Source organism: Diabrotica undecimpunctata, chromosome 5 (genome assembly GCF_040954645.1).
Source record: "Diabrotica undecimpunctata isolate CICGRU chromosome 5, icDiaUnde3, whole genome shotgun sequence".
NCBI lineage: Eukaryota > Metazoa > Arthropoda > Insecta > Coleoptera > Chrysomelidae > Diabrotica > Diabrotica undecimpunctata.
Window position 1 is genome coordinate 86,336,273 of NC_092807.1, and position 17,987 is coordinate 86,354,259.

General features: G+C 30.1%; 2 protein-coding genes across 3 annotated transcripts in view; one reads left to right on the forward strand and one right to left on the reverse strand.

The window, feature by feature from the left end:
- Window positions 1–17,987, reverse strand: part of LOC140441434 (5-hydroxytryptamine receptor-like) — a 2,088,213-nt gene that overhangs the window by 1,009,020 nt on the left and 1,061,206 nt on the right. The window lies entirely within an intron of this gene.
- LOC140442342 (uncharacterized) lies at window positions 17,096–17,464 on the forward strand. Its single transcript, XM_072533417.1, has one exon. It carries the CDS (start codon window positions 17,096–17,098, stop codon window positions 17,462–17,464), a length of 369 nt encoding a protein of 122 aa, XP_072389518.1.

The following is a 17,987-nucleotide window of genomic DNA, read 5'->3' on the forward strand; positions in this document are numbered from 1 at the left end:
ATGCCGAACTAGAAGTGCTGAGTGTCTTCTGCGCGCTACCTGGAACGAGACAGGGAACCTCCTTGCTGATGAATAGAGTATGGCTGTGTATGAATGGAGAATAAATGAATAAAGGTAGTGATTTGGAAGTGATGCCGGCCTTACAGCGGCCATTCCGCTTCCGGATCGCTGGATGACAGAGGAGGGTCTGGTTTAGCAGGTAGGCGTTCGGCGTAGATTTCATATTTAAAAAAATTGTTGTAACGGGCGTTGTTTAAAGTTGACATAGTTGCCAAAGTATAAAAAAATCCTGAATTCAATTTTAAATCAAATAGGTCACATATTTATTGCAAAAGTGGATTATACAACAAAATAAATCAATATTTAATGTAAATAAATAGAAACAAAACAAGAGTTAAAAAATAATCTTGTTAAAAACAATTTGAGCCGTTTATATGCGTCGTATGAAGATGTAAAATGGAATACTTAAACAAAAACAACACTTTTTCATTACTTATTAACATTAATCAACACCGCAACTTTCAAATAAGTGTTACCAAATTTATGCCAAAATATCACCTTCGTTCGATTACAGTTACAGTGTGTTCCGAACAAATGTTCTTAATAAAAACGCTTTATAATGCATTTATATAAATTAAATGAAACCTATTATTGTGTATTTCTTTAACATTAATATAAATCTTTAATTATTATTTCTACGCATATAATAAAATATGCCTAGTGGCTGTAATGCCAGTGTAGTCGGCAAAGTGATTCAAAAAAAGAACGCACCTACCGCCTAAATATTTCGTGTTGGTATCATATGACCTCACGGCCTATGACGCGGATGACGTGCAACGGTAAGTAAATTAGATGAAGTATAAACAGATGTTGTTGACAGTTTGGAACAGTTGTAATTAAGTTTTTAAAGTTTATGGTTGTCATTCTGTTAAAGTATTGCAAACAAGTTGGTGTTTGAATAAAGTTATTTTAAAGAAGTGTAATATTGTTGACAGTAACAATTGTGAATGGTCAATACGAGATCGTTTGAATTTAATAATGAAATGGATACGACTGGACCCTCGACATGGTTTTTAAAAATGTACGAGGAAAAGGAGATGCGTAAGGAGGTAAAAAAGAAGGGCGAATAAGGCAAGAAAAAGCAAATTATTATATCTGCCCCTAACGCCACCTATTAACGAAATAACGAAGCATAGAAGCATACATTGTTTACTTATGACAATCCTGTCAAATTCAGAACAAATATTAGTAATAAAATAAAAATGAATACCATTTGATAGTAAATTTAATTATTATATAAACTAAATAATATGTTTAAAATTAATAATTTTATTTAAATGCTATTTCATGGAGACATATGCTGTAGACTCTCTAGCAGAGAACCTGTAACAATCAACAATATTTTGCATGTTAGTAAGGGCTGGTCTAACGTCAACTATTTCGAACTGCTGTGAATAGAATAAGATGGGTCAATGTAGTCGCCAACCTCTCTAGAAGAAAGGTACGTTCAGAAGAAGAAGTAAGGTACTAAATTGCAGGTAAAAACTTTTTAGGGACTACCAAGTGACTCCAAAACCATTTAGTACAAACTGATACGAGGCTCCATAATGTTGGAATGGGGGTTATAATAATATATGGGTTTTATAGTTTTACATATTGTAAAGCTACATTCTAAAATTCTGGAGCCTCGTATCAGTTTGTTCCAAATATTTTTGGAGTCACTTGATAGTCCCCAAATGGTGTATCTCTAGAGATATAAAAGAAATAAACGAAAAGATATAAAATCAGCCAAGACGTTGAAGTAAGACCGTTTTATAAAAGACGGCTTTCGAAAAACAAAAGAAAAACCTTCGTTTGGTTGCTTTTTTAAACACTTTTTTAGAATTTATTTTTCACTACTTCGGGAAATTGTTCGCTTCAAGCTAATTTACAAAACTAAAAAAATTAACCTCTTTATTACCTAATAAGTCATTTTCTAATTATGTTTATAAAAGCGTTGCTCTCGACTTTTCATCGCTGATTTGAAATTTGATAATAATCGCAAAAGCTTAGTCTTTATTGTTGATTTACAGCCTGTTACTGCTATAAACTTTATATTTATGTAGCAGCTGTATGCCCCTTGGTATTAATATCCAAAACTCTATTGCCTTACCTATACCATAAAATATTTTAGAGAAATAGGGACCAACTCTTAATTAGATTAAGCCTAATAGCCTTAAATTAAAGAATAAGGGTAAAACGAACACGACACCAAATTGCCTCCTTAAATTTATGACTTGCAGGTCCGTTTTCAGATCTGCTTATTAAATATAAATTAAACGGAAGCAATTTTAAACAGTGTGTTTATTATTTTTATTTGGTACAAATTTGAAAAGTACAGCAAAATACCAACATTCATAACTCATTTACAGCGAAAAAGACAAATGAGGATATTCAAGTTTAGTATCGGGCATTTTACTGCCCACAGGCATGCATTTTAAAAATGACATACAATATATCTGTCATAGAATTTTAAAAGCGATCTTCACTATGGTCTTAACCTCTATTTTTCATAAACAAATCCCAACATAAATACACATAGCAGAATACACAAACAGAATTCGTTAAACAATTCTTTACAAAATACAGAACAACACAGAATTCATAGATTTGCTATACGAGAAGAGAAAACCCAACGCACAATACTTTATAAATAAAACAAATAACACCTACCAGCAATAAAAAAATACAGGGAACAACCTTAGTTTGCTTGTTTTTTAAACACTTTTTAGTATTTATTTTTCACTACTTTGGGAAATTTTTCGCTTCGCGTAATTTGTAGAACTAAAAAAAAAATAACTACATTATTACCTAATAAATCATTTTCTAATTGTGTTTATAAAAGCGTTGTTCTCAATTTTTCATCGCTGATTTGAAATTTGATAATAATTCAATGATAAGAACCGCAAGAAGAAACAATTGAAAACGATTCACCAAAGACAGAATACTACATACACGGAACGCAAAGAAAAGTTTGGAAATCCCCAAAAATTTGGTTTTCCCTGTTCTGCTTTATTCTTTTTTATGTTATGTCCAATTATTTATATACTGTACGTTACATTTTCTTTTAATCTTTTTACTTTTCTTTCGATCTCTCAGCCTATATCCTGTAATTCTTCTCAGTACTCTTATCTCTGCCGTTTTCAGTAGCCTTTGTGTTGTAGCTGTATCGGGTATTGTTTCTGAAGAATATGTCATTCTTGGTCGTACACTGACTTTATAAATTCTTGATTTTATCTGAGTCTTTATGTGTCTGTTTCGCTATATAGTCTTATTAGAGCATCCTACCAGTCTATTTGCTTTTTGTACTTGATCTCTCACTTCTCTGTCCAGGTCTTCATAGATAGACAGTGTAATTCTAAGGTATTTTATTTCGATAACTTATTCAATACTGATGCAATCAATTTCTATTTTACATCTGGTTGGTTCTTTGCTGATTACTATTGTTTCAGTTTTTTGAGATTAAATTATCATATTAAATTATTTAACTAATTATCTTAAATAATATGTGGACCAGTCGTTGCAGACTATCTTGGTTTATCAATATTGCGTAGTCTGCGTAACAGAGTATTTTTATTTCTTTGTTTTCCATTCTGTATCCTTCTCCCTTGTTAACGCTTTTCATGATTTCATCCATGATTAAATTAAAGAGCACAGGGGTTAATTAGTTCCCTGTCTTATTCTGCTGCCTATTTCTATATCTATTGTGACTTTCATGTTGTTTTTTTGGTAGATGTTTTCGACAGTTTTTATAATATTTATGGAAACTTCTCTAGTATACAAAAGATGGATTATATCTTTAAGTCTTACTCTATTAACTATATTTTTAAGTCAATAGACACAGAAATGCTGGTATATTATCCTCCAGTGATTTTCCAGTAATTTGCTCTATAATTAATATGGCATCTTTACACGATCTTCCACTACAAAAATCCTGGTGTTCATCTGCTAATTTTATTGTCTGATTCATTAGTTCTTGTAAAATTTTAATTGAAAGTTTTAGGGTAGTATTAAAGAAGTTTTTACCTCTGTAGTTTTCTCGCTGTTTTTTATCTATTTTTTATATAGTAGATTTAGTTCGCTCGTTCTCCATTTTTCCGCAGGTATTGTATTGTGTTTTATAATTTTATTAATTTATGCTGTTAATTGTTCTGTCATTTCTGCTCCACAATGCTTCAGTAATTCATTTGGTATCTCGTCTTCGGGATACCTTCCTTCTGCAGACCAAAAAAATCAAATCAATGTCCCATTTTTTTCGAAAACATTCCCAGTGATCATTTTTTATTTTTATTTCAAGTGCATGTGTTTCACTTTTAATTGTCTTGTAATTATGTTATGATCTTGTATTTTGGTTAACATGTATTTCATGTAAACTTTTTTTTTATTTGCATTTTTTTCACTTATGTACAAAACCATGAAGTTCTTCTTCTAAAGAAAAATATGATGACGATAATGACAATATGATAGAACAGAAAAGAAAAGCTCATTGACTTGATGTAATACCAAATACGCTCTTAAAATACGGTATTAAAATGATAATTGAAAACGTTAAGATATCCGTACACGTAGAAAATCCTAAATACTCGTAGCAAGCATATACCGTACTAGTGAAGTTACAATATCAATACACAAAAAAGAAAATAGTAAAAGACCTAAAAATTATCGTATTACCCGGCTCAACACAATTATTAAACTGCAAAAAAGAATATTCGGAATATACAAAAGGATTTTTCCGGCCAAACTACCATACGAATTATCATTATTACTTTGTAGACAATCGTTGGATTTTAATCAGACAAATAACATCAATTGTGATGACTTAAATTTCCGTGTAAAAGTGCAATCATCAGAGAAACAGATATTAAAGTGAACCTGTGGATCGGTGAGTGCTCACTCACTCACTATTTTTCATAACTATAAACGGCACTCATAATCGTTGTCATTAAGTTCCTGCACCAAGTCTGCTATAATATACAGTGATGAGTGCCTTAAGAACCGGCAAAATAACGCAAAAGATAGAAAACATAATACGTTTTGAAATAAAAAGAGATGAAAGTAGTAGAGGTGGGAAATTATCGATAGAAACCTCTAATTTACATTACATTACATTAGGACTATCGATAGTTTCCCACCTTTAGACGTTAGCTTATGAGCTAGTTGACTTCAGTCATAATATTACAAGTATGACGTCGAACATTAACATTTTTTAAATTTCGCATAAAGTAAAAACTGATTAAAGGTAATAAAGCAAATGTAAGTAAACAGTTTAATTAGTAGTAATTTGATAAATATAGAATAACAAGCTATGATAATTCTGTATTGAGAAGAGTGTATGCGACGTCTCAAATCACAGTTTATTATTGATCAATACTTTAATTTTGGATAAAAACATACTCATACTTGAACTGTTTTTACTTACATTACGTGATACGTATTACTATAACTGAAGTCAACCAGCTCATAAGCTAACGTCTAAAGATGGGAAACTTTCGATAGATCTAATGCAATGTAAAGTAAATTATAGGTTTATATCGATAATTTCTCACCTCTACTACTTGCATCTCTTTTTATTTCACAACGTATTATGTTTTCTTTTTTTTGCGTTATTTTGCCGGTTCTTAAGGCACTCATCCCTGTATATGGATGGAATTTATTCTTCTTTAAACTGGCTTGGACGCTACTGCGGTTAATTCTAGGTACAGCTACTAGTTGCCTCGTACTTAACATAGAATCTAGGTGAAAATATCTTGATACTGTAACTTCACTAGCTTTATTAACTAGTCTCTTCAGTTCCTTCTTTTTTTTTTACTTACATTCCCAGACTTTTCAAATTTTTATTAATAATTTCAAATACACACTTCCCACTGACATGATTATCTTAATATCGTTACTGTCATATACAAGAACACTTATTGTTTACAAAATAAAATATCTACACTTTCCGGAATGGAGTAGACCAGGACCAGAAATTTTCAAAAATTGAAAATTAATGCTTACCATTGATATTCACAAGAGAATCCTCTTATTTCACATTCTTTCTATAGTATTAAAGGGGATAAACTTACTTACTGTAACAAACGTTACAAAATAAACAGAAAATCAGAAAAAAGTAATTAACATCTGGCGGAGTGAATCAACTAATTAAATAGTTTAATACAATTTTAAGTTTAAAATGTATTTGTTTAGTATTAAACCGAATTTAAAATCAAAATTTAATTAAATAAAATTTAAGACCGATTTATTGGGAATTTTAACGATATCTCTTTTGATCCCAATTTGCATTAGAAAATTTTGGAGTGATTAGGGGAGAAAAGGAAAATGATATAATATACCGGATGGTTAACCGGCGACAAATTGGATGATAGTTTTTAAACCATTAACTTTTTCTTTCGGAGCTCTTTCTTGATAAAAATTATTATGTCTTTAAGATATATATATATATATATATATATATATATATATATATATATATATATATATATATATATATATATATATATATACATAAAACCCACGGTATTGCCCTTGAAAAATACCAAAAAAATTAGGTTGAAGAAAATTGATTTTCAAAGTCGGTTTGTAAAAAAAATGTATTTTCTCGGCTTTCAATGATGCAATTTTCTTCTTTTTTGTTTAGTCCGATGTAACTTCCAAATAGAGACACCTAAAAAACGTATTCCCAAATCCCAAAGATGCTTTAATTTTGTTATAAATAAATTTATTTATAATCCAGTCGTCAGAGACGAAAATGCCACTAAACCTCTAAAAATGATAAGAACTAGCTAAAATTTTATGGAGAATAATAATTTTTGGACCCCAAAAAAATGTGCAAAAAATTTCTACTCCTACACCACGGCTTACTTCTAAAACCAACTGTGAACCCTTTGTAGGGGGAAAAACGGAAAAAATCGATTTACCAAGAATTTGTACGTCGCGCGTCGTAAACAAAATAAATTGTATCAATTCGACGGCAAAAATTCGATAACTTGTGATCAGAGTGTCGTATAGACAAAAATCAAAATGCGTTTTAAAGGTAAAGAGTGCAGATTTCTTATTAAATTTAATTAAATTTTAATATATTCTAAAAGTTGCTATAAAAGTTTCTAAATTTTTAAGATTCTCATGAGATCATTAAAATTTATCATTTTTCCACTAATCGGTCACTATGAAATTTGCATTGCTAAAGCCCAATTTTCAAAACCTGTGACATGGGATTTCAATTTCATGGATTTTTAACATTTTAATTGATCTAAAGCATATAAAAGTGCTTCAAGACAAGTACGTTTTTCTAAACTACACAACTTCAGCTACAAATTTCATATAATACCATCTTTGTAGAAGTATTTTTTGTGACGTGCAGTCGTTTGTAATATGACAGTTTAAATTCAGCATTTTTTAGACATATTTCAAATACCTCACATTTGTTGCCGAAAATCAAAACCAACATTTTATGCCATAGATTTCAAAGATTGGGCTTTAAAAATAGAACTTTCATAGTGGAATTCCACACCGATTATTAAATGTAATAAATTTTAATCATCTTATTAGAGTCATAAAAAACGGCAAAAATCTTGTAAAAATAAAAAAAAAATCTATTGATGTAACACTTTATAAACTGACTTTTATTGACAAAAATTGCGACAAAATCTGCACTTTTCACCTTTAAAACGCTTTTTTAATTCTAATCGATAGCATAATCTAGCATGGTCTGATCAAAAGAGATCGAATTTTTGACGCTTAGTTGATACAAATTATTTTATTTAAAATTGATTTCGACCGCGTAGCGGACATTCAAAATTGCAGGTCGCTTCAAGCGTTGGTTCTGAGATTAAGAAGGAGGTTCATTTTATACAAAAAGTACTTTTTTTGTATTATTATTTTTTTCTACGACATACAGATTTATGGTAAATCAATTTTTTCTGTTTTTCCTCTACGAGGGGGGAGGTTTTAGAAGAAAGTAGGTAAACTTTTTGTATATTTTTTTTGGGATCCTAAAATTAACATTCTCAGCAAAATGCAGCTTGTTCAGTGTTCAGTGGCATTTTCGTCTCTGGCCACTGGAGTATAAATATATTTATTTATAACTGATTCCATTCGCATAATATAGGATACAATATATTTAATAATCAAATATATACAAATAGCAGTGCAGGACTTATAATGGATAATCCCGTACGCCCATTTCTATCAGATATTTTTATGGTTGATCTAGAAACAAAGATTTCAAAACATTTTGTATTCAAACAGTTCGTATATTGGTGGAGATACGTAGACGATGTACTGGTATGTTTTAAAGGAACTAAGAGGCACCTTGACCAATTCTGATCGTTACGTATTAACTTACTTCATAGTCATATTGAATTTTCCGTAAACACAGAACATAATTAATTCATAGATTTTCTAGATAGAAAAAGTGTCAAATTAAAAAAACAAACATGAGTTCTCCGTATTGCATAAACCTACCCATACTGACACGACTATACAAAATTCAAAAATCTCATCCTACACAACGTAAATTGTCAGCCTACCATAACATGTTAAATAAATTAATATAAATTCACATGTCAGAAAACAACTTCGACACATAATTGACTATTATTAAGCAAAAGGCAGTAAACAATGGATACAACAAAAAAAAACATTAAATAAAATTTTAAATCAAGATTTACATCAGAAAGCCCTAATATTAGTATTTCCACCATTAATTAAAAAACCCAGTTCTTTCTGCTTGATTACATATAGAGGCAAGATATCAACAAAAATAGCAAAACACACAAAAAAAAAGAAATAGCACCAGCTTTTAGTATAAACAACAACTTAAACTAATATGTTAAGAACAACAACAACTAAAAGAACAAGCACTTACACAGTAGTTTACACAAACTTAAATGTGGCGATTGATCTAAAAACTTACATCGGTCAAACTGGTAGAACTTTTATCAAACGTATAGCAGAACATAAAAGGGCTTTCCGTATTAAAAAAAAACAGATTCTACGTACGCACTCCACGTTCTAGATCATAATCATTCTTTTAATGACGAATTTCAAATTCTTCACACTTAAGACAAACAGTTCTCCCCTCCTTAACTTATTCAGTTAAAGACTGTAAAGTGTAAACGCATACTAAAAAATAGATCATCTGTGAAAAAGGCAGTCTGCCGAAAGAGCTGTATTAATAATAATAATTTATATTAATTTTTGTGGGAATATTAAAAACAAGTTTTTATTGTTTTATTGTTAAATTTATGAATATATAACAAAACTAAAACTTTTTTGTGATTTAATAATACGTTTTTATGTATCTCTATTCAAGTCATATCGGATTAACAGTAAAGAAAATTTTTTTATTGGAAGCCGAGCAAATAATTTGTTTTACGTATCCAATTTTGAACTTTAAATTCAATTTTCTTCGACCTAATTTTGTTGAAATTTTTTCACGATTTACGCTGACGGTTTTTATTATTATAAAAGTTGTTGCAGTGTTAAGCAACACTGCAGCTTGTTTTTATATTCTTTATAGCAAGCATCTATGCCCTGGGAGCATAAATTCATGGATAAGCCTGAGAATTGGACGAACCGTAGTTAATTTTCAGTAACAAAAGTTGTTTTAATTTCGTTTTCTATCTTACACGATTTATAAGTAGGAATAGTAAGATTTTGTAAGTGAAAAAGCTTAAATAAGCTATGTTCATAAATAGTTTAAAAATAAAATGTCCTCATTTTTCTATTCCAAGTAGAGAAGTTGATATCTTCCTTACCCATACTGCTATTGAGAGCTCAATTCCCTTAACACCTGCATAAAAGTTGTTTACCTACACAAATCTAAACTAAAATATATTCCGTGCAAGCACACTAACTTCTCTTTAACATTCTGGGCAAACCAATCATAAAATAGTTTCCAAGAGTTGCCGCAACAGGTGCCGCTTGAAGTAAATAGCAAAATGTAAGACTTAGGTGTAAACTGATTTTATTATTGTTATATTATCATAACGACTTTCTTCATTAAACCTAAGGTAAACATTTATAAATATGAAATTTCCAAATCTGCCACACAATAAGTCCCATTTAAATATACAAAAACAAATAAACTATCATGATTATTTCTCATTGGCCCACAGTTGCAGGATAAGAAAATGAGTGATTGCATCGATTGTACTATAGCCTCTATGCAATCGATACGGAGATTGTGGTAAAAGATATCTATTGTCTATAAAATGTTCGGGTCTAACCTAAACATAACTTTAGCTTTCCTTTCAAAAGTTTCGTTATAAAGGACATTCATGAGATCATTAGGATAAAGGCAGGTCTGGTGGTTCAACATTGGATTTTATAAAAGAGATAATATAAATTTTATCAGCAATATCATTACCAACAATTCCTTTATGCCCCGATATACAGCAAAGCAACTTTGTTGGATCCTGCCAGTTGCTTGAGGGACTTTTTGGAATTGCAATCTGTTATATATATATATATATATATATATATATATATATATATATGTATATATATATATATATATATATATATATATATATGTATATATATATATATATATATATATATATATATATATATATATATATATGTATATATATATACATATATATACATCTATTAATAATATATATCTATATATATATATATATATATATATATATATATATATATATATATATTATATATATAAATTATTAAATATATAGTTACACTAGAAATTTTCGCGGGAGCTATCTGTGGATTTCCGAATTGGACATCCCGTTGAATAATTTTGGTTCTATGGAAAACCATAATTTTGACGACGTTTCGGCAAGGTCACACTTGCCATTGCCAAGCCAGGTAGAAACGCTTCTTGCTGGTGTATTTACTTTAAATAACGAGCCAGTTTACTGTTTAAAAGTTATTCTTATATACACACACACACACACACACACACACACACACACACATATATATATATATATATATTTATAACTACTATTTAAATAAGAATAAGCCACAATTTTTAAGGTTAAATTACGTTTATTAACGTTTCAATTTCCACTTCAGAAATCGTTCTCAAAATACAAACATTAGTAAATTAAACAAATTTTTGTTTTTCTGTTATTTAGTGAAAAATTCTTCTGATAATTTAATTTTATCTGACTCATTTATATTGACAATTCAGACATACATTATACATTGTAAAGTAGACGACTTTAAAATGATATTGCCAATATTGTTGAGTTGCGCTCCTGGGACGACTTTACTTATAAGATAGTTCATTCGATTACATGAAATCAACTTTAACTTGAGAAAATCCATCAGAAAAGGTCTAAAAAGACAAATACATGCCATGATGACAGTAAAATTCTCCTGTTAGTGATACCATAGTACATTATGAGGGAAAAACCAGGAAAAAAACCACATAATACTATCCCGACATGGTAAGTATTTCTTCGTGCATTTAGTTTACCTTCAATAAACACCAACTTCTGATTTTATATGTTTGTTATTTAAAACACATAAATGATGTATGTTCTATATGTCACTGACTTACTAATACTGGTATTTTAATTTTAATAACTTTCTCTTTCAATATGGGTAACCAGATCCTACTATATTCTGCCGAGGAATTTGCGACACAATTGATCTCATTTAACATAATTAGAGCCGCTTCTTTGATTTTTCTCTTTTTACCATCCGTTTCCTTTATGACTATATTTAAATCATTCCATTGAGGTTTTTTTTCATGATTTTTCCCTCATAATTTACTATGGAATCACTAACAGGAGAATTTTACTGTCATCATGGCATGTATTTGTCTTTTTAAAGACGAATTACATGCTATGACCTTTTTTGATGGATATTCTTATTAAAGTTATTAGTTAAAGTTGATTTCATGTAATCGAATGAACTATCTTATAAGATAAGTAAAGTCGTCCCAGGAGCGCAACTCAACAATATTGGCAATATCATTTTAAAGTCCTCTACTTTAAAATGTATAACGTATGTCTAAATTGGCAATATAAATGAAACAGATAAAATTAAATTATTAGAAGAATTTTTCACTAAATAACAAAAAAAGAAAAATTTGTTTAATTTACTAATGTTTGTATTTTGAGAACGAAACGTCAGAAACCAATAAACGTAATTTATCCTTTAATTGTGACTTATTCCCATTTAAATAGTAATTACTTTAAAATGCCACAAGCAAATTGCTTCAGAACAATATATATATATATATATATATATATATATATATATATATATATATATATATATATATAAATAAATATATATATATATATATATATATATATATATTGTTATGCTATGTAAAATTGAAAATAATATTGGTTTGCTTTTAATATATTTCAAAGATTTCAAAGTACAAAATAAAAGATATTTCGAAGAAATGAAAGTCCATTATTAGTAAACAAAATTTAAAGATATGCATAAATTATTTTCTTTGTAAAATATATTCGAGTGACGTGAGTGAGCTTAGTGAAATCGTGAACAATGCGAGCGGGTTTTCCAAATAGATTTGTACGTCGATATACGGTGAATAAGACAATAGAATAGAAATATTTAGAAAATACAATTCTCCGTTAGTTCTTAAGAATTTGTAGAAACCGATTAGCATGTTAATAGTTTTAAGGGAATTTATAATTGTAGGTAAAACTGTTATTTGTTATCTAAATGGTAGATGGGGATAAGTTGACGAACTCTGATTGGAGAAGAATGAAAAAAGTGGAATAGGAATGAGAGTTTAGCTAGATTTTTGAGGGATAAAAGATAATCAGTTGTTTTTCCAAGGGTTCAAGGCGAACAGTCGTTGTTCTCTGGTGGTTCTCCAGAGGTAGTAAGCAGTAGAAGTGAATGTTTGTGAGTTTTTGTGGAGTAAGTGTATCTGACGGAAGATCCAGTAAAATATTTTAAGTTATATTTTTCTACTTATATTCCAAGAGTCACTGTTCAGGCAGGAACAAGAGATTCAGTTTATCGAGAGGAGAAGAGGCTAGCATCATTTGAACGATTCGTGCATTTGAAGGAGATCATTAAAAACGATAGACTCGCAATAATTTGTTGTAAGATTGCTGATTACCTAGGGGACTGCTAAAAATAGATAGTGTAGGCTACAAGGAACAAGGATTTGGACAACTCATCATCAGAGAGATAGTTTTACCATTCGTCAGTTTTTCTTTATTAACAACACATTTTTTAATAATTGCTTTAGAAAAGATAGGAATATTTTGATCAGGAGATTTAGAACAACAATTTTGATTTAAAATATTTAATTTATATTGTATATACCATTAATTTTTGAAGGTTCACGTACGTAGAACAAAATTTTGATAATCATTATATGAGATATTTTTGATTGAAGGTATTTAAGTGTGAATTTTATTTCAATATATAATGTCGTATCATATTATTTTTTATTATTCCGGTATTCTTTAGACCTTACCTATCATATGTAAAGCATAGATATTGAAGCACGAGGATAACCCTGAGAAAAGAAAATTAAATAGTGTGATAGAATAATAATTGCATCATTTATATAAGTTTAATTAATTAATTAATTAGCTAATTAATTGCTTGGCGCACCTCAGACTTATAGTATCACATTAATATATATATATATATATATATATATATATATATATATATATATATATATATATATATATATATACATATATATTTAGAGAAAAGAAAAGACTAAGAACACAAATATTAGACCAAATAATAAGCTATTTTGGACATGTGCTTCGAAGAAATGGTCTTGAAAAACTTACCATCCAGGGAAAAGTAGAAGGCAAAAGAAATAGAGGTAGATCTCCCACACGATACACGGACCATATTGTTGCTACCATTGGCGCTCCATTGTCAGAATGTGCTAGAATGGCAGAAGATAGAAAAACGTGGAGGAACATTGGGAAAATTAGCTAATAGCTTCATAATGTCACAATACCTGCATCAGGTCAACGACTAAGAAGAAGAAAAAGATATAAATATATAAGAAATACTGGATATTATTGACTGTCGATATAAACAAACAACACAGTTTATTAGGGCTGCAGTCAGTAAGTTTGGCCGGGATGTTATAGAAACACTCTTTTGACTTTTGGTCGAGCTTTCGGAATTCTTTTATTCCTTCACATATATAACATATATTTGTATAAAGCTACGACACTCAACATTAAAAACCCACATATAAAATATAACACGTAAAATAATGGACAAAATACATTTTTAAATTTAGTTGGAAAGTTAAAATTTTGTTAGTGACATCTTTTAATGGTGTGTTTTGGCTGATCCATAGAGAAAAGAAAAAAAAAAACAAAAATAGTGTGATTAAAAGGATTAAAAGGAGTTCTTGCTATTATATTAATGGAAGTAGTATATTAAACCTGTCTTGATAGTATGCAACAGGTTTTGTATGCAGGTGTATTATGGTGTGTATATGTAAAAGTAAATCTTTATTTTATTTTTGATGTTTTATCAGTAAGTAACAATAAATGTTGCTCAATTTATCTATATCTGACTTTTTATTTATACAAGACGTATTAGATTTTATGAAACACATTTCCAAGAAAACACGTTTTGAATGGTTTTTTCCTTTGCCAAAATACAAGCAAGAATACATATAATAGCTAGAACTCCTAATTACCTTTTAATCACACTATTTTTGTTTTTTTTTTCTTTTCTCTATGGATCAGCCAAAACACACCATTAAACGATGTCACTAACAAAATTTTAACTTTCCAACTAAATTTAAAAATGTATTTTGTCCATTATTTTACATGTTATATTTTACATGTGTGTTTTTAATGTTGAGTGTAGTAGCTTTATACAAATAATCTCAACGACTAGTAAGTTGCAATGACAATTTTTGATATGTTGTAAATATTTACAGTTTCTTCTAATTACAGTGTCTTGAAGAAGGAATAAAAGAATTCGGAAAGCTCGACCAAAATTCAAAGGAGTGTTTCTATAACATCCCGGCCAAATCTACTGACTGCAGCTCTAATAAACTGTGTTGTTTGTTTATATCGACAGTCAATAATATCCAGTATTTCTTGTATTTATATGGTGGGGTTTTTCGAGAACATCCGAAGAGGATATGGTTCTGCTAGCGTAGATTTCCTAAAACAATGGGCCAACTTTAACATCAAGCTTGCATCACTCAACAACAGAAGGATTTTTCTTCTAAAATGTAGAAAAAATCTTTGTTTTCCTGTACACATAGAGAATGGAAAGGTTAACATCAATAGCTTGTTACATCATAAAGGAGGTAAATAAGGTAGTAAAATATAAAACTTTAATTCAAATTTAAAAACTAAAATCTTAAACTTGGAAATTTTAGTAACAATAAATGATATTACTTACATAGGAAAGAAAGTACATCAATTAAAAAATATATTAGAGCAGCATTTACCTGCTCCTTTACTACAAGAATTCTGTAGAAGACAAAAAATCAAATATAATAAAGTTTTTTTCCAAATTAGAAATAACAATATCAAAAAATTTAACAAAATAAAAGTCGACCAATTTTTAAAAATAACATTCCAAGAAAAATGGTTCAAAAATGTAACTAACATCACTTTTCCTTATATTGTCAAAAAACTTTTGTCTCTGGGTCCAAAATTTTGCCTATTCCCTAGTCCTAGAGATTTTAAAATGTCTTCTCTTCTCTCAGATATTGAGTTTCTCATTTCTGGTATAGAACCCCAAGAGAAGGACATCTTGAGATCTCAAAGCACTAATGTTATCACTAACTTTCTACACCAAACAAGTAAAGAAGGACACTTTTTGAACACAATATACAATGAGTGCAAACAATTTTAAAATGACATCCAGAAATTTACTTTGTTAGAAGTGACAAGGGAAATGTAACAGTGGCAATGTATAAGAATGATTACATTGAAAAAAGCATTATTTTACTAAATGACACAAAAAGTTACATCAAACTTAAGAACAGTCCAGTGTGCATCCTCCAACAAAAGGCGAACAAGCTGGTTTCGGATTTAGCTTTTTCCAAATCCATAACAACAGAAGTTGCAAAATCTTTGAAAATTTACAATGCAGTTGCACCCAGGTTTTATACACTTCCTAAAGTTCACAAACCCACTCTTTCAATGAGGCCTATTGTCTCTTCCATTGATGCTCCTAATAGTAAACTTGCTAAACACCTTACAGATATCCTCACAATTTCCTACAACGAATCCAATGAATTCTATATTAGAGATTCTTTCACATTTAGTAACTTCATTAATAATGTTAAAGTTCCGAATAATTATATACTAATTAGTTTAGATGTTGTGTCACTATTTACAAACCTACCATTAGATGATATTCTCAACAGCATCAAAAATAAGTGGAACAGCATCTTTCTGCATACCAAGATCAGTTTAGATGATTTCATAAGAATTTTAACATTCATTTTTGACTCTAACATCTTTTTGTTAAATGATAATTTTTTTAAACAAATTTTTGGCACTCCAATGGGCAGCAAAATATCCCCCATACTATGTAACTAACGGTAACGGGTAGGAACTCCATTGGATAGTTCATTGGATAGTCCTATCAGGGAAAATGAATCAATCCCTGCCTTCCGCAGATTTTAGGTGTTTCCTAGCCCGGGAAACTAGTACCTGGTTAGGGTCCCTTGTCCAGGGTTACGGATGAAGTCCATAACGGCATTCGTGGCGGGGAAGAATATCTTCACTACGGCATGGAGGGCGGAAGTGGCAACCTTTGATTTTAGGGTTTGTATAGAATCAAGCTGCTGCCTTGTAGTTATAGTCGTTGGATCGTCAAAGGCTAGAGGAAGAAAACCTTGATCACAAATTACCCGGTCCTCCAGGTTGGGGGTTGTGGCATTGGACTGGTTCTCCAATACTCGTCAAAATTTTAACATACCAAAAAGCCTAAACAAAGCCTCGGAACTTTAGATGGGTTTTCAAGGAAACAACCAAAGCTAAGAAAACGGATTATGAATATTAGTACATGGAATATACAGGGGATAAAACAAAAGATTGATATCATTGTGCCTGATCTAGAACAAATGAAAATGGATATTATAGCACTAACTGAAACAAAAAAAAAAGGAACTGGCACTGATATGGTAGGAAATTATATACATATATTCACTGGAGTCCCGAAAGATAAAAGAGCCGCTAGGGGAGTATCAATACTAATAAAGAAAAAACTTAAGAATAATATCACAGACTGGGAAACAATTGATGAGAATATCCTAAGAGTAAATATAGACATAAATGGACACAAGATTACCATGATAGCCGCTTATGCCCCCTCTGATGATGCAACAATCAACGTGAAAGAAGATTTCTTTCAAAAAATCGAGGATATACTTAACAACATAGGAAAAAACAGAGAAATAATTAAGCTTGGGGACTTCAATAGTAGAACGGGATATTAGAAAAACAGTAGAGTAGTAGGACCTTTTGGAGAAATGGCAACTAATGATAATGGCGTTAGACTTATACACTTATGTGAGAGCTATGAGTTAAAAATTAGCAATGGATTCTACAAACATAAGGACATACATAGATATACCTGGATTCAACAAACACGCAATCTAAAATCAGTCATCGATTATATTATTAGTAAACAAAAATCTGTATTGCAGTGGAATGATGTAAGAGTTCTCCGAGGAATAACATGTGGATCCGATCACTACTTAGTAAGAGCGAAAATTTTGTTCCCACTTAAAATAATACACGGAGACCAAAACCTAGAAGACAAGCAAGACTTGCAGACAGTAGATACGAAGTACAACTTCAATAGTTTTATAAATGATAGTACTAAACAGCTATACCAACGACGACTGGATGAAAAACTACGAGAAATAGAGAGACAAACATTTTCAGATATTTACGAGAATATTATTGCTAGTTTACACCAGGCCTCTAAGGAGATACTCGGGACACAGCAAAACAAAA

Excerpts from the sequence above, each read along its gene's own strand:
- LOC140442342 (XM_072533417.1), top strand. The coding sequence starts at position 17,096 with ATGGATATTATAGCACTAACTGAAACAAAAAAAAAAGGAACTGGCACT.